The sequence below is a fragment of the Somniosus microcephalus genome, chromosome 28 (assembly GCF_052327205.1).
Source record: "Somniosus microcephalus isolate GS21.2 chromosome 28, FLI_Smic_1.0, whole genome shotgun sequence".
NCBI lineage: Eukaryota > Metazoa > Chordata > Chondrichthyes > Squaliformes > Somniosidae > Somniosus > Somniosus microcephalus.
In genome coordinates, this window is record NC_141014.1 from 44,718,954 (window position 1) to 44,739,804 (window position 20,851).

Below are 20,851 nucleotides of genomic sequence, written 5' to 3' on the forward strand. Positions count from 1 at the left end.
AGTAGTTCACTCAGAGACTAGGGTCCTGAATTTAAATAAAGGAAACTACGATGGTATGCGGCACGAGTTGGCTGGGATGGATTGGGGAACGTTACTTAATTAAGAGGGGGAAAATAGAATATGAGAGTAAGCTTGCAGGGAACATAAAAACTGACTGTAAAAGCTTCTATAGATATGTGAAGAGAAAAAGATTGGTGAAGTCAAGCGCAGGTCCCTTGCAGTCAGAATCAGGGGAATTTATAATGAGGAACAAAGAAATGGCAGACCAATTAAATACATACTTTGGTTCTGTCTTCACAAGGGAGGACACAAATAACCTCTCAGAGATGTCGGGGAACATAGGGTCTAATGAGAGGGAGGAATTGAATGAAATCAGTATTTGTAGGGAAATGGTGTTCGGGAAATTGACGGCATTGAAGGCCGATAAATCCCCAGAGCCTGATAATCTACATCCTAGGGTACTTAAGGAAGTGGCCCTAGAAATAGTAGATGCATTTAAACAAAGGTACAATGTTAGCAGTCCTCCAGTCCTCTGGCACCACACCTGTAGCCAGAGAGGATTGGAAAATGATGGTCAGAGCCTCTGCTATTTCCTCTCTTACTTTTCTTAACACTGTGGGATACATTTCATCCGGGCCTGGGGATTTAACCACTTTCAAAGATGCTAAACCCCTTAATACTTCCTCTTTCACTATATTTATTTCATCTAATATTTCACACTCCTCCTCCCTGATTGCAATGTCTGCATCGTCCCTCTCTTTTGTGAAAACAGACGCAAAGCATTCATTAAGAACCATACCCGCTTCCACACACAGGTTACCTTTATGGTTCCTAAAAGGCCGTACTCTTACTTTAGTTATCCTGTTGCTCCGGATATATTTATAAAACATCTTTGTGTTTTCCTTGATTTTACTTGCCAATATATTTCCATGCCCTCTCTTTGCTTTCCTAATTTCCTTTTTGATTTCACCCCTGCACTTTCTATACTCCTCTAAGCTTTCTGCAGTATTGAGCCCTCGGTATCTGTCATAAGCTTCCCTTTTTTTCTTTATCCTACCCTGTATGCCCCTTGGCTTCCAGGGAGCTCTAGATTTGTTAATCCCACCCTTTTTCTTTAAGGAACATACTTGCTCTGAACCCTCACTATCTCCTCCTTGAATGCCTCCCACTGCTCTGACACTGATTTACCTTCAGGTTTCTGTCTCCAGTCCACTTTGGCTAAATCACCTCTCAGCTTAGTAAAATTAGCTTTTCCCCAATTGAGAACTTTTATTCCTGGTCTGTCCTTGTCCTTTTCCATAACTACCCTAAATCTAACTGAATTATGATGACTACCACCAATATGCTCTCCCACTGATGCTCTTTCCACCTGCCCAGCTTCATTCCCTAAAACTAGGCAGCATTTGACTGAGTGTGGCATCAAGGAGCCCTAGTAAAATTGAAGTCAATGGGAATCAGGGGAAAAACTCTCCACTGGCTGGAGTCATAGCTAGCACAAAGGAAGATGGTTGTGGTTGTTGGAGGCAAATCATCTCAGCCCCAGGACATCGTTGCAGGAGTTCCTCAGGGCCGTGTTCTAGGCCCAACCATCTTCAGCTGCTTCATCAAAGACCTTCCCTCCATCATAAGGTCAGAAGTAGGGATGTTCGCTGATGATGTTCAGTTCCATTCGCAACTCCTCAGATAATGAAACAGTCTATGCCCGCATGCAGCAAGACCTGGATGACGTTCAGGCTTGGGCTGATAAGTGGCAAGTAACATTCGCACCACACAAGTGCCAGGAAATAACTATCTCCAACAAGAGAGTGTCTAACCACTGCCCATTGACATTCAACGGCATTGCCATCGCCGAATCCTCCACCATCAACATCCTGGGGGGTCACCATGGACCAGAAACTTAACTGGACCAGCCACATAAGTACTGTGTCTACAAGAGTAGGTCACAGGCTAGGTATTCTGCGGCGAGTGTCTCACCTCCTGACTCCCCAAAGCCTTTCCACCATCTACAAGGCACATATCAGGAGTGTGATGGAATACTTTCCATTTGCCTGGATGAGTGCAGCTCCAACAACACTCAAGAAGCGCAACACTATCCAGGACAAAGCAGCCCGCTTAATTGGCACCCCATCCACCACCTTAAACATTCACTCCCTCCACCACTGGCGCACCATGTCTGCAGTGTTTACCATCTACAAGATGCACTGCAGTAACTCACCAAGGCTGATTCGGCAGCACCTCCCAAACCCACGACCTCTACCACCTAGAAGGACAAGGGCAGCAGGTGCAAGAGAACACCATCACCTGCAAGTTCCCCTCCAAGTTACACACCATCCTGACATGGAAATATGTCGCCATTCCTTCATCATCGCTGGGTCAAAATCCTGGAACTCCCTCCCTAACAGCACTGTGGAAGCACCTTCACCACACGGACTGCAGCGGTTCAAGAACACCACCACCTTCTCGAGGACAATTAGGGATGGACAATAATTGCCGGCCTTGCCAGCGATGCCCACATCCCATGAACGAATAAAAAAAAATCCATGCCTTTGTTACCTCCAGAGTTGACTATTTCAATGTTTTCTTGCCCATCTTCCACCTTAAACCTTAGAATCATAGCAAGTTAAAGTACAGAAGGGGGCCATTCATGCCTGTGCTGGCTCTTTGAAAGAGCAGTCGTGCTTAGTCCCACATCCTCACTTTGTGTCTGTAACCCTGTAACTTCTTCACCCTCAATTACCTGTCCAACTCACTTTTTAAATTATTTTATGTATCCTTCAACCCAAGATCTGTGACCCGGGAGAGTATTGCCCTGTGACCCGGGAGAGTATTGCCCTGTGACTCGGGAGAGTATTGCCCTGTGACTCGGGAGAGTATTGCCCTGTGACCCGGGAGAGTATTGCCCTGTGACTCGGGAGAGTATTGCCCTGTGACCCGGGAGAGTATTGCCCTGTGACCCGGGAGAGTATTGCCCTGTGACCCGGGAGAGTATTGCCCTGTGACCCGGGAGAGTATTGCCCTGTGACCCGGGAGAGTATTGCCCTGTGACCCGGGAGAGTATTGCCCTGTGACCCGGGAGAATATTGCCCTGTGACCCGGGAGAGTATTGCCCTGTGACCCGGGAGAGTATTGCCCTGTGACCCGGGAGAGTATTGCCCTGTGACCCGGGAGAGTATTGCCCTGTGACCCGGGAGAGTATTGGCCTGTGACCCGGGAGAGTATTGTCCTGTGACCCGGGAGAGTATTGTCCTGTGACCCGGGAGAGTATTGCCCTGTGACCCGGGAGAGTATTGGCCTGTGACCCGGGAGAGTATTGGCCTGTGACCCGGGAGAGTATTGCCCTGTGACCCGGGAGAGTATTGCCCTGTGACCCGGGAGAGTATTGCCCTGTGACCCGGGAGAGTATTGCCCTGTGACCCAGGTTGGTCTGACCATGGTTAGTGTAACTACATATTAAAAGTATTTAATTGCCTGTGAAACACTTTGGGGTGTACTGAGTTTGTGAATGCACTGTAAAAATGCTGATTCTTGTTTCTTTGTTTTAATTTTTTTCGGCAAGCAAGCTAATTCTTACTTGAAATATATTTTCAATAACTGGAACTGTTTGGGTTGCAGGTGAACAGAAGCAGCAACTGCAAATTGCTCTACGTGTCCCGCTTACAGGTACAAAACAATTAAATACCTTTAAACTAGAAAAGAATGCAGAATATAACACATGATGCTGTCATTGTCATCAAAGTCTCTCAACGGGATGTCAGGGAGGTTGCAGAGACACCAGATTTGATACTCTGCTGTTTGTGCACAAAGGGTTTCTGATGGTTGTCACCTGAAATGAAGTTTGCTGTTTGCTTCCAATTCTCCGTGGTCAACATATTAAACAATTATACAGAACCTCCCCTGTAGATTCGGACACTGGTGGGGAAGTAAAAATTTGGTGTAGAGGAAATTTAAAGGAATGCAGTGTCAAAATCGGCAGACAAAATCATCACAATCATTGGAACAGCTTATAAGGCATTTTAACCAACTGGCAGGCTTTGCCAAGGCTGAATGGGAAGAGAAGTTACAGGAAGATGCAGTGAAAGGTAACCCAAGGTGCTGGCAGGAGCTTGCAGGCAAGTGAGAGATGGGCACAGCTCCCACGCCCCTGTCCGAGTGCTGCTGGTGGAGGTAGTTATGCTGAGTGTAGCTTCTTTGCCAGTTGATGATGCTGTCCTGATAGGTTCTACTTGCAACATGCCGACAATGTGTAGGCAGATAGCTTACAGTTCATTGTCCCTGCTTGTGCCTCCCAATCCACATGGTAACTGTGGTGGTCCTTCCACTCTGCATTCCTCTTTCTGCCGGTGTTACAAATTTGATTCTGCCACAGGTTGAGTGATGTAATTTACCCCCCCATCCCCCCTGTATCTGCTGGCATGGTGCTGAGATCCAGTGAAGCTCTCAATCTGAATCAGATCGCTGTGTTGCCTTTAATTAATCTGACTCAACTCCGTCCGAGCCTCAGCTCATCTGCCGCTGAACCTCTCATCCATGCCTTTGTTATCCTAGACTTGATTATTCCAACACTCTCCTGGCCGGCCTCCCATCGTCCACCCTCTGTAAACTTGAGGTCATCCAAAACTCTGCTGCCCGTGCCCTAACTCGCACCAAGTCCCGTTCACCCATCACCCCTGTGCTCGCTGACCTATATTGGCACCTGGTCTGGCAACGCCTCGATTTTTAAATTCTCATCCTTGTTTTCAAATCCCTCCATGGCCTTGCCCCCTCCCTATCTCTGTAATCTCCTGCAGCCCTACAACCCTCCAAGTTATCTGCGCTCCTCCAATTCTGGCCACTTGCGCATCCCCGATTTTAATCGCTCCACCATTGGCGGCCATGCCTTCAGCTGCCTGGGCCCTAATCTCGAATTCCCTCCCTAAACCTTTCTGCCTCTCTCTCCAACTTTAAGATGCTTCTTAAAACTTATCTCTTTGGCCAAGCTTTTGGTCGTCTGTTCTAATATCTCCTTATGTGGCTCAGTGTCAAATTTTATTTGATAATCGCTTCTGTGAAGTGCCTTGGGACATTTTGCTACTTTGAAGGCGCTATATAAATGCAGATTGTATTTTTTTTAATCATTCGTGGGCGTGGCTGGCAAGGCCAGCATTTATTGCCCATCCCTAATTGCTCTTGAGAAGGTGGTGGTGAGCCGCCTTCTTGAACAGCCGCAGTTCGTGAGGTGACGCTACTTGACAGAAATCGTGCCATTTATGTAGAAAGGACTTATGAAATATACTGGGCGGCCTGCTGGTGGCGCTGTCCAGGGAGAGTATAAATACTCGGGCACGGGCCCAGCTTGCTCAGGGACATTTTGTAAACCGGATAACTAGACTTCCATGTTGTGAAACAGTCGATTAAAGCCTTGTTTAATAATCTGACCAAGTGCCCAGTAGTTTTCTTACGTCACTACTCACACCTGTTAGGTAGGGAGTGCCAGGATTTTGACCCAGCAACGATGAAGGAACGACGATATAAATCCAAGTCAGGATGGTGTGTGACTTGGAGGGGAACTTGGAGGTGATGTTGTTCCCATGCGTCAGCTGCTCTTGTCCTTCTAGGTGGTAGCGATCACGGGTTTGGGAGGTGCTGTTGAAGAAGCTTTGGCAAGTTGCTGCAGTGCATCTTGTAGATGGTACACACTGCAGCCACGGTACGCTGGTGGTGGAGGGAGTGAATGTTTAAGGTGGTGGTTTTGGTGCCAATTAAGTGGGCTGCTCTGTCCTGAATGGTGTTGAGCTTCTTGAGTGTTATTGGAGCTGCACTCATCCAGGCAAGTGGAGAGTATTCCATCACATTCCTGACTTGTGCCCTGTAGATGGTGGAAATTCTTTGGGGAGTCAGGAGGTGAGCCACTTGCCACAGAACACCCAGCGTCTGACCTGCTCTTGTAGCCACAGTATTTATGTGGCTGGTCAGTGGTAACCCCCAGGATGTTGATGGTGGGGGATTCAACAATGGTAATGCCTTTGAATGTCAAGGGGAGGTGGTTAGACTCTCTATTGTTGGAAATTGGTCATTGGCACTTGTGTGGCACAAATGTTACCTGCCACTTATCAGCCCAAGCCTGAATGTTGCTGCATGCGGGCACGGACTGCTTCATTATCTGAGGAGCTGTGAATGGAACTGAACACTGCAATCATCAGCAAACATCCCCATTTCTGACCTAATGTTGGAGGGAAGGCCATTGATGATAGAGGATTGGCTAACTAACAGAAAACAGAGAGTCATGATAAATGGGTCATTTTCAGGATGACAATCTAACTAGTGGGGTGCCGCAGGGATCACTGCTGGGGCCTCAACTATTTTCAATCTATATTAATGACTTGGATGAAGGAAGCGAGTGTATTGTAGCGAAATTTGTGGGCAATACAAAGATAGGTGGGAAAGCAAGTTGTGAGGAGGACACAAAGGGCTCGATTTTCATCGGGCCGTTGAGGTGGGATTGGAGGCGTGTGGGGGGGTTAAAATTGCAAAACTGGCAGGTGGGCCCAACCCTGCCTCCATCCCGCCTCCAAGCAATTTTCATTAAATCGTGCCTACTGGTCCCGTCTCCGTCCCGCCTCCAAGAGGTGGGATAGGCCGTTAAGGCCCTTAACAAGCACTAAATTGCCTCTATAATGCCATTTTGATAGGCCTTGGTGATTTTAACCTTTTTCCGACGTGAAGCACGCCTGCTCTGAAACACGACGGTGAAACCTGGCGGGAGCACAATTGGATTGCTGACTATCAGCTGCAGGTCAACCATTAAAAAGGATATTTGAATAGCCATCATTTGCAGGTGGCAGGACTTTGTTGTCTCAGGTCTGGGGGAACTTTTAGAAGGCATAACCACAGCAGTGGAAGTTTGGAGCCTGACACCCATCTCCAGTGTGACCTCCTGGGATACCCTTCTCGCCACCTTCACTGAGCGCTTCCTCAACTGAGGCATGTACCAAGTAATCCTAAGCCCTCAATGTGGAAGTCTCATTAGCGAAATGACACACGCCACAACTACAGTAGTAGCCATCAGATTTTTTATTTACAGTAATCATCTGATGGCTTTTTAACATAAAACATCAAATTTCACCCAAGTGACTACCCTTGTGACTATTTGTGCAATATCTTTCTCTTAAGCGTGCTCCTAAGTGGTGCTTCCCCTGTGGCTTCAGTAGATGCGGAGGCCCCTTGCTCACTTTCTTGCTGCTCCTGTCTTGACACTTGGCGGGCGTCCTCTGGGGTTGCGAACCTGTGAGGGCTCGCCAACAGTCTGCTGCTCCTGCGGTTGTGCAGGGGTTGAGACGCCGATCTCAGATGGGTGTGGACTCTGGTGGGGCTTTGACTGAGAGCTCTGCAGTGGCATGGAAGTGTGAGCGCTTGGAGAGGAGCCCCCACTTCCTTGATATCTGCCACCAACTTCCCTCTCATGGGTCAGGTCCCCCTCAGCGCTTGCAAGTGGCTCGAGAGCACCTTGCTGCACATCAGAGGGGCCATGGGGACCTGTATCTGCACTGGCAGTCCTACTCAGAAGGACTTCCATGAAGGTCTGGTTTCTCTGTTCAATAGATGACTATCGCTCCTCCAGAGATGTCATTCTATTCAGAACACTCACCATGTTTTCTGCACTCTGGTTACTTATCACCTCTATGGAGGTTGCCATCCTTTCCATGGTGATGCGTTCATGCGCCAATGACTCCACAAAGGCTCTGCTCATGTTCGCAATGGACTCCTCCATTCGCTCCACACTCGCAGCGACCCTGGAGACAAAACCTGCCAGAGACTCCTGCATCTGTTCCTGGAGTTCTAGCACCGCTGATCTTATGGATGGACCCAGAGGCAGAGGGTTGACATGCAGCTGAGCCGAGCTGGCAGAGTCCTGTGCCCTCCGACTAGGACTCTCCACTGCTGTCCCTGTCTCCACAATCTGCTGATGCTCACTTGTGAGCTGTGATACACCAGGTGACAACACTACTCTATCTCGCGATGGTCCCACTGAGGTGTGAGTGTCTGTGCTGGTGCTGGGTGTGCTTAATTCTGCTGACGTTGCACCCTCAGAGGTTGCAGCTTCCTCTGAGGAGTCTGGATGCTCAGGCTCTTCCTTCTGGCTAGTGGGGACGGGTGCTTGCGATGGTCCTGTGGGGGAGTAAAGGAAAGAGTCAGAGATGTGATGCCAAGGTTACATGCACATTGCATATTGCAGATGATCATAAGTCCATCTGTTAGAGCTTCAGAATCATTATCAGTGATTCATGCAATGTTATTGAGAGAGATGGAAAACTATTCTGTCACCAGCTTGCTGTGATGCACCCGTCTGTCCGTCCCCCACTTGCGCATCGTCCTCGAGTCCTACGATCTCCAGGACCACCTCCTCCCAGGGGGTGAGGTGGGCTACTGAGGGTGGCCCTCCTCCTGTCCTCGCTCTTTCTCTCTTATTGTGAGCTCTCTTTTCCTGCAATGAGGGAGACAAGTGGAGGTTGAGTGAGTCTGAAGGAGTGAGTGTAGAGATTGCATAGCATAGATGCTTAGAAGGAGACAAAGATGGAGTGAGGTGGCAAGACCAAGGGCCCTCCCTGTGTGTTGTCAGTTGTTTTCATGGCATCACAGTGATAGGGAGTGTGAGGGCTGCATAGTCGAATAGTTAGGTGAATGTGACCATAGAGAGAAAGGGAATGGGTAAGGGTGCATGGATGTCAGTGTCAAGTGGGATGTGGAGGAAGAGATTGCTAAAGCTGAGTGCTGGTGAGGAGAGGCAATGGGGATCAGATTGAGGGTGATGGGAAATTCATACTCACTTTTCCAGTGCGCAGAAGGTCATGAAATCTTTTCCTGCACTGAAGCCAGGTTCTGCGGGTTACTGACAAAGAGTTGACCTCCTCTGCCACCTGGATCCACACAGCCTTGGTTTGCTGGGGAGACTTCTTCCTCCCTGAAGAAGGGAAGAGCACCTCTTTATTTGCTCTTGCTCCCTCCACTAAAGCCTGCAGGGCAATGTCATCGAAGTGGGGTGCAGACCTATGTCTCTGGCTGGACATTTTTCCTGCAGTTGCCTCTAACAAGCAAGGGCAAAAGCTTGGCAGTCTGCAGAAGAAGCAAGGCTTGTTGCAGACCTTAAATGCAGCAGCAATGATGACGTCATCGGAGGCGACTTTCAGACTGGAAAAACTCATTGGCCATGGGTTCCCACACGTTGGAACTCAATTGGCCAATTAAGTTAAAATCACATCATTCTCTCACATCGATTTAGAATCGGGTGGCTAACACGATATGCAGATTACACGACCCCAGCCTGTCCCAGTATCAAAATCCAACCCACAGAGTCTGCAAAGGAATATAGACAAGTTAAGTGAGTGGGCAAGAATTTGACAGATGGAGTATAATGTGGGAGAATGTGAAGTTATCCATTTTGGTAGGAAGAGTAGAAAAGAAAAATATTATTTAAATGGAGAAAGACTACAGAATGTGGTGGTACAGAGGGATTTGGGTGTCCTCGTACATGAAACACAAAAAGTTAGCATGCAGGTGCAGCAAGTAATTAGGAAGGCAAATGAAATGTTGGCCTTTGTTTCAAGGGGAATGGAGTATAAAAGTAGGGAAGTCTTGCTACAACTACAGGGTGTTGGTGAGACCACACCTAGAGTACTGCGTACAGTTTTGGTCCCCTTATTTAAGAAGGGATATACTTGCATTGGAGGCAGTTCAGAGAAGGTTCACGAGGTTGATTCCGGAGATGAAGGGGTTGTCTTATGAAGAAAGGTTGAGCAGGTTGGGCCTACACTCATTGGAGTTTAGAAGAATGAGAGGTGATCTTATTGAAACATATAAAATTCTGAGGGGGTTGGACAGGGTAGATGCTGAGAGGATGTTTCCCCTCGTGGGGGAATCTAGAACGAGGGGGCATAGTTTCAGGATAAGGGGTCGCTCATTTAAGACTGAGATGAGGAGGAATTTCTTCTCCGAGGGTCGTGAATCTGTGGAATTCTTTACCCCAGAGAGCTGTGGAAGCGGCATCATCATTGAATATATTCAAGGTTGAGGTAGACAGATTTTTGAGCAACAGATGAGTCAAGGGTTATGGGGAGCGGGCAGGAAAGTGGAGTTGAGGCCAAAATCGAATCAGCCATGATCTTATTAAATGGCGGAGCAGGCTCCAGGGGCCGAATGGCCTGCTCCTACTCCTATTTCTTATGTTCTTATGTAATAGCCAAAGTATCTCAGTATGCTTTGCTTTAGCATTTTAGCCAGAAAGCAAATGTGGAGAAAAGGGGAAGCTTTTTATTTCTGTGTGAACAAAGTGAGCTGAGCCAAGAGAATCGGGCAACCGAGACAAGGGGACAGATACTAAGACACCAATTATCACAGCAAGAGTCAGCACTGAGGCACTGCCAAGGCAGTCAGAACTATGGGAGCCTGCAAGGTCACTTGGCCTACACATATCAGGTTGTATAAACAAAGCTTGTAGAACAGAGAAAGGTCAAAAGATTCGAAGTAGGGTAAACTCCTCATTAAGTATGCACCTACACATGCTGTTGTGTGTAGATGCAGCCCAAGGCAGCCAAATAGTATAAGAATGGGACAATTTTCCTCTTAAAGTGAGAGCTCTTGGGCCCATTGGAAGCCCCTTCGCTGTAACGGTAACCCGCGAAGCTTACAAGTCTGATTAACTTGAACAAGACTTCATGAAGAAAACAGATTGTATTCATTGCTCGCCAATTAATGTAACACTGTGGGATGGTTGCATAAAACCAACATTGTTATTAGTCATTGTATATGAAAGCTTGTTGTTTAAAGCCACTCAGGCCTGAATCACGCGGAGGTTATTGGTGCCAGACTAACAACCCCTTTGTTGCGACCGTAACCATGGGAAATCCACTAATAACCCCAAAATACACACACAATCTAATTAAATATTTAAAAATAATTTTGCACTTCTTGCCTGGCAAGATGTGCTGGGAAGGTGGACCCTGGCCAGATGTACGGGGAAGGGAAATAAGTAAAAAAACACAGAATAATAATCATGGGGGATTTCAACTACCCAGATATTAATTGGACAGAAGAGGTCAGTAAACAACAACAACTTGTATTTATATAGTGCCTTTAACGTAGTAAAACGTCCCAAGGCGCTGCACAGTATTTTAAGACAAAAAATTTGACACCGATCCACATAAGAATAAATTAGGGCAGGTGACCAAAAGCTTGGTCAACGAGGTAGGTTTTAAGGAGCATAAGAACATAAGAAATAGGAGCAGGAGTAGGCCAATCGGCCCCTCGAGCCTGCTCCGCCATTCAATAAGATCATGCTGATCTGATCCTAACCGCCAATCCACTATCACAGAACCATCTCCTGAATCTAACAGAATTAGACACACGAAATAGGAGCAGGATCAGGGTACACGGCCCCTGGGCCCGCTCCGCTACCCACAGGGCCATGACCGATCCGAACCTAGACTCATGTCCAAATTCCTGCCCGCTCCCCGTAACCCTTAATTCCCTTTACTTCTAGGAAACTGTCTTAAAGGAGGAAAGAGAGGTAGCGAGGCGGAGAGGTTTAGGCAGGGAATTCCAGAGCTTGGGGCCTAGGCAACAGAAGGCACGGCCACCAAAGATTGAGCGATTATAATCAGGGATCCTCGAGGGCAGAATTAGAGGAGCGCAGATATCTCATGGAGGGTTGTGGGGCTGAAGGAGATTACAGAGATAGGAAGGGGCGAGGTCATGGAGGGATTTGAAAACAAGGATGAGAATTTTGAAATCGAGGTGCTGCTTAACTGGGAGCCAATGTAGGTCAGCGAGCACAGGGGTGATGGGCGAACGTGACTTGGTGTAAGTTAGGACCCGGGCAGCCGAGTTTTGGATGACCTCAAGTTTACGTAGGGTGGAATATGGGAGGTCAGCCAGGAGTGTGTTGGAATAGTCAAGTTTAGAGGTAACAAAGGCATGGATGAGGGTTTCAACAGTGGATGAGCTGAGGCAAGGGCGGAGACGGGCAATATTATGGAGGTGGAAGTAGGTGGTCTTTGTTATACTGCGGATATGTGGTCGGAAGTTCATTTCAGGGTCAAATATGACACCAAGGTTGTGAACAGTGTGGTTCAGCCTCAGACAGATGTTAAGGAGAGGGATGGAGTCAGTGGCTAGGGAACGGAGTCTGTGGCGGGGACCGAAAACAATGGCTTCGGTTTTCCCAATATTTAAGTGGAGAAAATTTTTGCTCATCCAGAACTGTATGTCGGACAAGCAGTCTGACAATTTAGACACCGTGGAGGGATCGCAAGAAGAAGTAGTGAGGTAGAGCTGGGTGTCGTCAGCGTACATGTGGAAACTGACGCTGTATTTTCGGATGATGTCGCCAAGGGGCAACATGTAGCTGAGAAATAGGAGGGGGCAAAGGATAGATCCTTGGGGGACATCAGAGGTAACGATGCGGGAGCGGGAAGAGAAGCTGTTACAGGTGATTCTCTGGTTACGATTAGGTAGATAAGAATGGAACCAGGCGAGTGCAGTCCCACCCAGCTCTACGACGGTGGAGAGGCGTTGGCGAAGGATGGAGTGATCAACCGTGTCAAAGGCTGCAGACAAGTCAAGAAGGACGAGGAGGGATAGTTTACCTTTGTCACAGTCACAAAGGATGTCATTTGTGACTTTGATGAGAGCCATTTCGGTACTGTGGCAAGGGCGGAAACCTGATTGGGGGATTCAAACATGGAATTGCGGGAAAGATGGGCACGGATTTGGGAGGCAACAACATGTTCAAGGACTTTGGAGAGGAAAGGTGTTGGATCTGTGATTCAGAGGATATGCTGTTATTAAATAATCACATGGATGCTGTACATTAACAATAAACAGGTCTTTACTGGAGGAGGGTAGTCTCAAGACTGGGGGTACAGAGGCATGTGCAAAGCTTATATACCGGTGTGGTCACTGCCGGTACTACAGTATTGAAATAAAGAATAGATTTGCCTTTCTAATCTAGGCTTTATTAACTTAAAAATCCGGTAGCACATCTTCAACACCCAGTCCCAACTAAAGGCTGGAAAGAACTGAATTTAAGATGGCCACCACAAATCACATGACATCAACTACCAATGAGATTACAGCATATATCCCAAGGCAGGAAACAAACAGCCAATCGCAATACTTCTTACTAAACATAAAGAATAATCACCACATTCACCCCTCCTTTTAAAATATACTCCAACCTAAATAACCTTTACAATTTATAATTAATTATTTACAACTAAAACTATGCACAGACAAATTAAAACTATTCAACATGACACAATACTAAGTGAGCAACAACAAATAGTAACATTGCACATAAGTATTAAGTATCTCTCAACTAAAACAATATAATATAATATTTCAACAATTTAAAAACATTACTATCAATTTAAAAGTCCATTTTCAATCGGTCGACCGGATATCTTGTTCGTGTCGACCTTCTTAACCTTGGTGAAATTCCTTGCCCTCCCACACCAGGAGACACAGAAGTATCTTCTGCAGGAAGGCTATCCATATCCCGATTTTCAACGGTTTCCGGATTAGAAATCCCAACAGGAGGTAAACTGGGATGGTCATGAACACCCATCGAGGGCTGACTAATAGAAGTATAATTATCTGCAGTCGGATTGGAAATATTCGTAGTATCTGTAACAGCATCCACATTATCTGAATCATGACTATTGTTAATATCCTCAGAAGAGGGCTGGCCACCACAAGGAGCCAAGTCTTTAATTGAAACAGTACTTTCTTTCCCATCTTGGAATCGAATATGAGCATATTGGGAATTTGCCTCCAACAGCTCCACCTCCTCCACTAAAGGATCATATTTTGACAATCTAACATGGCGTCGAAGCAGCACAGGTCCCTGCATAGTAAGCCATGAAGGTACCGAATATCCCGTAGTAGATCTCCGCGGATAGTTAAAGAACCTTTCATGGGGGGTCACATTAGTAGCCGTTGAAAGCAATGATCTAATGGAATGCAGGGCATCAGGCGGTACCATTTCCCACTGTGTATTCTTAAGGTTCCGGGATGTCAAAGCCAACATAACTGCCTTCCAGATCACCCCATTGTATCGTTCGCACTGTCCATTACCCTGGGGATTATACAGGGTAGTTCTGCTAGTAGAAATTCCCCGACTCTGAAGGTATTCCTTCAACTGGGAAGACATAAAAGAACTTCCCTGATCCGAATGGATATACGCAGGCATCCCAAAGATGACAAAAAGTTGAGTCAGACATTTGATAACTGTAGCAGCTGATACATCTGCGCAAGGAAAAGCAAAAGGGAACCTTGAAAACTCATCCACAACAGTAAATATATATCGGTTTTGAGTAGTTGAAGGAAGAGGCCCCTTGAAATCGACGCTCAAACGTTCAAAAGGAGAAGTAGCCTTTATAAGATGAGCTCGTTGAGGCTTAAAGAAATTCGGTTTACACCGAGCACAGATAGAACATGATGAAGTCATCCGCTTGACGTCTTCAACTGAAAAGGGCAAATTCTTACTGCGTACGAAGTGTATCATCCTCGTAACCCCAGGATGGCATAAGGCATTGTGAAGATTAATAAGCGTATCTCCGTGAATCACAGAACAATAAGCCCTCGACAGCGCATCAGCAGCAACATTATCCTTCCCCGGACGATAAACTATATCAAAATGGTAACATGCCAACTCAATCCTCCACCTCATTATTTTATCATTCTTAATCTTTCCAAAATGTTTGACATCAAACATAAAGGACACAGACTTTTGATCAGTTATCAACGTAAAATGTCGCCCCGATAAATAATGTCTCCATTTACGCAGTGCTTCTACTATTGCATACGCCTCTTTCTCTATTGAAGAATGCCTTTTTTCACTATTGTTCAAGGTACGTGAGAAACAGGCCACAGGTCTTCCATTTTGGTTCAGAGTAGCCCCAATTGCAAAATCAGAAGCATCCGTCTCAATCACAAAAGGAACCTGCTCATCAATAGAATGCACAACTGCTCCAAGGATATCCTTTTTAAAATTATCAAAACACGTCCTGGCCTCCCATGATAGAGGATATGTCGTAACCCGAATAAGAGGCCGGATCTTCTGTGAAAAATTTGCAATCCAATTAGAATAGTAAGAAAACAGTCCAACAACTCGTTGCAAAGCCTTAGAATTAGTAGGACAAGGTAAATCAATCAATGGTCGCAGACATTCTGGGTCTGGTTTAATCTTGTTTCCCGAGATAATGTACCCCAGTAGATTTACCTCAGTGGTCGAAAAGGTACACTTCTCTTTATTGAAAGTTAAACCAACTTTTTCCGCAGCTTGAAGGAATCTTTCTAAATTAGAATCATGCTCCACCCTTGATTTGCCACACACCGTGATGTCATCTAAATATGAAAAGGTGTCAGAGAGAGAGTTATCACTTATAAAAGCATCCATTGCTCGTTGAAAACAAGCAACACCATTAGTAACACCAAATGGTATTTGGCAAAACTGATACAGCTTTCCACCAGCCTCAAAGGCCGTATATGGTTGATCCTTCTTAACAATAGGAATCTGATGATAAGCACTCTTTAGGTCAATAGTGCTAAAAACCTTATACTGAGATAATTTATTGATAAGCTCATCAACCTTAGGCAAAGGGTACGCATCTAATTGAGTATACCTATTAATAGTTTGGGAATAGTCTATCACCATTCGTTTTTTATGTCTCTCGTTAGTCGTGACAACTACCTGTGCCCGCCAAGGCGAACAACTAGGTTCAATGATTCCTTCCAATAAGAGACGTTGAACTTCAGAATTAATAAATTCTCTATCCTGACTGCTATACCTCCTTGACTTGGTAGCAATTGGCTTACAATCCGGCATCAAATTGGAAAAAAGTGATAATGGAGAAATGGATAAAGAGGTTAATCCACAAATAGATAAAGGTGGCTTAGTCCCTCCAAATGAAAGACTGAGACTCTCGTGGAACTGAAGCACATCATGACCAATCAAAATATCCGCACAGAGATTAGGCAAAACAGATAGGCGTATATCAGTATACGTATTACCTAGAAGAATCAATTTCACAAGGCAACAACCAGCTACTTGTGAAGTGAGAGTCGTCTGAGCCATACACACCTGATAGGAAACAGGCGAAATTTTCAAATGCTTCTCCTTTGCAAACTGAAGACTTATAAAACTCTCGGTACTGCCCGTATCTATAAGGGCCTTCACTTCCAACCCATTAACTTGGGCCGTAACTATAGCTTTGTTTAGGCCATGAGCAAATGCGGCAGAAATTGATGCAATAAACACCCTATCTAAAGGCTGAATAGTCACAGAGGAGGTAATTGAACCTGATGATTTACACACGCGCGTAATGACCTCTCTTGCCGCATTTACTACACACAGCCTCCCGAGCAGGACACTTCAGACGAGGGTGCCGGACGTTCCCACAAAAATAACACTTCTGAATCCTAGAGGCAACAGCCGCTGAAGTAGAAACTGTTTCAGAATCTAGCAAACCACTCCTATTAAGTCCACATAATTCCTTTTCATCCGGAACTGCCAAAACCACAGTCACAGGCTGATTAAAAAGAACATAAGAATCCGAACTTCTCTGAGCCACATCCAATGTAGAAGCTTGCTCAAAAGCACTCTTAAGATCCAAAGTCTTATTTTCTAACAACCGCTGATGAATTGATCTAGACAGTAATCCATTAATAAAAGCATCCCGTACCGATTCTTCCTTATATTCTTCAGCCGTCACGGCCTTATAATTACAGTTAACACTAAGGCACCGAAGTGCTTGTAAATAAGTATCCAAAGATTCTCCCACTTGCTGCCTATGGGCAGATAGAAGGTGACGTGCAAATACCTCATTCTTTGGTTTAACAAAAATCTTTTCCAATGTAGAAATAGCCACTTCGTAAGTTTTATAGTCCAAAATATACTTATACACATCCGGAGCAATGTAGTTGATCAGCATATTCAGCTTATTTAGAGACTCTTGATCCAACACGCCCAAAAAGTTTTTAAATGTACAATACCAATGTTTCCATTTATCATCCACTCCTGCAGAATTAGGGTCAGCATTGAATCGTTCTGGTTGAAGATATCGCTCCATTCTGATATAAAGTTAATAAATTGAAATAAAGAATAGATTTGCCTTTCTAATCTAGGCTTTATTAACTTAAAAATCCGGTAGCACATCTTCAACACCCAGTCCCAACTAAAGGCTGGAAAGAACTGAATTTAAGATGGCCACCACAAATCACATGACATCAACTACCAATGAGATTACAGCATATATCCCAAGGCAGGAAACAAACAACCAATCGCAATACTTCTTACTAAACATAAAGAATAATCACTACAAGTGTACAGGAGCTGTAAAAGTAGTTCTGACTTAAAGGTACATACACTACAATTCCTCCCCTTTTAGATTAGTAGTACCCCTAATATTCAAATAACAATTAACATTTCAACATGTACCTTAAACAACAAAAGTCCATTTATAGATTCAGTCTTTGGGGCGGCTTCCTGACCCTTTCGGGATAGTGCCTTTCCGGAGGTTCTTGTTCTTGGTGCAGAGGCGATTCTGACCCCTTTTCATCGGGTAGTTCATCGGGTTCCACTGCTACTGGGTCTGAAGTAGATGCTACCGGTATGTCGGGTTCATCCCCAGGTACTCGAGACATGGGGTTGACGCGTTCCTGCGACGCTAAGATTTGATCGACGTGGCGTCTCACAATGTTCTCCCCGACATCCACTGTGTACATTAATGGCCCCTGCCTTGTACATATCGTTCCGGGTTGCCATTTCTCCGTTCGATAGTCATGGGCCAAGACTGGTTGCCCTACATTGAAGCTCCTTGTCGGCTTCTCATTGATGTGCTGGAATTGTTTGTCCTCAACATTTCTTCGCACATTTGGTCTGAGCAAGTCCAGACGAGATCTCAACCTTCGGTTAAAGAACATCATGGCCGGGGTCTGGTTGGTAACTGCATGTGTCGTGTTTCGGTAGGCTAATAAGAAATTGTCCATCTTATGCTCTAGTGGAATTTCATCGTCGCACATGGCCTTTATCGCCTTCTTAAAGGTTTGTACGAACCTCTCAGCCAATCCATTTGTGGCTGGATGATACGGGGCGGATGTGTAATGCCTTACCCCATTCCTCCTCATAAATTTTTGGAACTCGTCGGACACAAACTGTGGTCCATTATCAGAGCAAATCTGCTCTGGCAACCCGTTTCTGGCAAATATGGCCCGTAGGACTGCAATCGTTTTCTCTGTAGTGGTTGAAGACATTTTTATCACCTCAGTCCACTTTGAATGAGCATCCACTGCTATTAAGAACATTGAGTCCATGAATGGACCAGCAAAATCAATATGCACCCGTTGCCATGGAGAGGAGGGCCACTCCCATGGGTGTAGAGGGGCATGTGGTGGTGCATTTTGGACCTTCTGGCATCCTAAGCAGCTCTTAGTTAGGTCTTCGATTTGTTGATCGATTCCCGGCCACCACACATAAGCCCCAGCAAGGCTTTTCATTTTCACTCCCCCCAGATGACCTTCATGTAGCTCATTTAGCACTCTCTCCCTTAACTTGGGTGGAATCACCACTCTGGATCCACACATCACTGTCCCCTGGCATACTGACAGCTGTTCTCTTCTGGATGAGAATGCTGGCAACAGTGAGTCGCCATGTGTTGGCCATCCCCTCACCGTCAATTCATATACCCGAGACAGCGTCGGATCATTGCGGGTCTCCTCTATATCCGCGTTTGTTACTGGCAATCGTTCAATTATTGACGAATAAAATATCTCGATAGGGTCCACTGCTGGTGCTTCCTCCACAGTAGGCAGTGGCAGGTGCGATAGCCCATCAGCGTTCCCATGCTGTTTCGTGCCTTTATATTCTATTTCATATTGATTCGCCCCTAGACACAGGGACCATCTTTGTAACCGCTGTGCAGTCATCACTGGAACGCCCTTCTTAGGATTAAAGATGGAGACAAGTGGTTGGTGGTCAGTCAGCAAGGTGAACTTCTGCCCATGCAGATAGTGGTTGAATTTTTTTACTCCCCTGTGGTAAACCACTGTTATTGTTGTTCACCGTTGTTGTTGTTGTTGCACACTGTTGTACCTATGCATGCCTCAGCATGCTCCGCCCCTGGTTCCACCCACAGGCCCAGGTATAAAGGTGATTGCTCTGCAGCCCCCTGCCTTCTTGGAACCCAGTCAACCACGAGAGGCATGCTCTGTTCTTTGCTAATAAAAGCCTTTTAGTTACTCTCCTAACTCTCCGTCTTTTATGAGTAATTGATAGCGCATCATCCCCATACTAGGCTGAGGGCCTCCCTGTCAATCTGGGCGTAGTTGCGCTCGGCTGAGGTTAGTGACCGAGACGCAAAGGCTACTGGCCTCTCCAACCCGTCTGGGAATTTGTGCGACAGCACTGCTCCAATACCATAGGGTGATGCATCACATGCCAAACGAATTGGTAGTGCTGGGTTGAAATGGGCCAACACCTCTTTTGATGTAATCAATTCTTTACACTTCTGGAAAGCTCATCTACGTTCGTCATCCCACTTCCATGGTACCCCTGTTTGCAGTAGGGTGTTCAGTGGGTGTAATACTGTAGACAAATTTGGTAAGAACATGTGGTAGTAGTTTACCAGCCTGAGGAACGACCTCAGTTGTGACACATTTTCCGGCGCTGGAGCCTTGATTACTGCCTCAATCTTGTCCGGGGACTTATGTAACCCCACTTCATCGATGACGTGGCCACAATATGAGATCTGTTTCTGGAAAAACTCGCACTTGTGGCGATTAGCTCGTAGCCCATACTCCTTTAATCTGGTGAGCACCTTCTCCAAGTTGGCGAGGTGATCACCGTTTTTTTCGCCCATGACCAAGATGTCGTCCAAATAACACTGGGTCCCTGTAATCCCTTGCAGGACTTGATCCATTGCCCTTTGCCAAATAGCCGGAGCTGATGCTACTCCAAACACCAGCCGGTTGTATTGATAGAGACCTTTATGAGTGTTGATCGTAAGGTATTGTTTCGAAGCTTCTTCTACCTCCATTTGCAAGTACGCCTGGGCTAGATCAATTTTGGTGAAGCGTTTACCTCCAGATAGCGAGGCGAAAATATCCTCAATTCGTGGAAGCGGATATTGTACCGTGTGAAGGACTGGGTTCACTGTCACCTTAAAATCCCCACAGATGCGGACCTTCTTTGGTTCCCCAGGCGTATTACTCAACGACCTCTTCATTACAGGAACGATGGGTGTAGCCCACTTGCTCCAGTCCACTTTGGACAGTACTCCTGAACGTTCCAACCCTTCCAGCTCTGCTTCAACAGCTGGTCTGATCGCATAAGGCACTGGTCTGGCCTTCAGAAACTTTGGGCTTGCATTTTCCTCTATTTTAATCGTTGCTGTTATTCCTTTTAGTGTTCCTACTCCCTCCTGGAACACTTCTTTTGCGTCAGTTAGCATTTTTGACAGTTGTCCAGGTGTGATGTCGTCATCCTTTTTGGCCTCAACCTTCAGTGCCTGTATGGAATGCCAATCTAATTGTATCTTCCGGATCCATTCACGTCCTAGCAGTGGTGGTCCTCCATCTGGCAATACATATATATCCATTTTAGGTATTTCCTGGCCTTTATATGTCACTTTCACCCTTATTTTTCCTTTGGGGTAGACTTTTTGCCCCGTATACGTCTTCAAGACAATCTCTGTAGCTTTCAAGGGTATGTGTGAAAATAGCCGCTTGTAGTCTCTTTGATTTATGACTGTTAGAGCTGACCCTGTGTTCAATTCCATTTTCACTTGGACTCCGTCTATCTTGAGTGTAACTCAGATAGTCT

General features: G+C 46.0%; 1 protein-coding gene across 2 annotated transcripts in view; it reads left to right on the plus strand.

Moving 5' to 3' along the window:
• LOC147099711 (circularly permutated Ras protein 1-like) overlaps window positions 1-20,851 on the plus strand; it is a 166,732-nt gene that overhangs the window by 54,742 nt on the left and 91,139 nt on the right. For both annotated transcript variants that reach the window (XM_085969104.1, XM_085969105.1), the window contains exon 9: window positions 3,613-3,660. In XM_085969104.1, coding sequence (XP_085825230.1) covers window positions 3,613-3,660 — 48 coding nt within the window. The remainder of the gene's footprint in view (window positions 1-3,612; window positions 3,661-20,851) is intronic.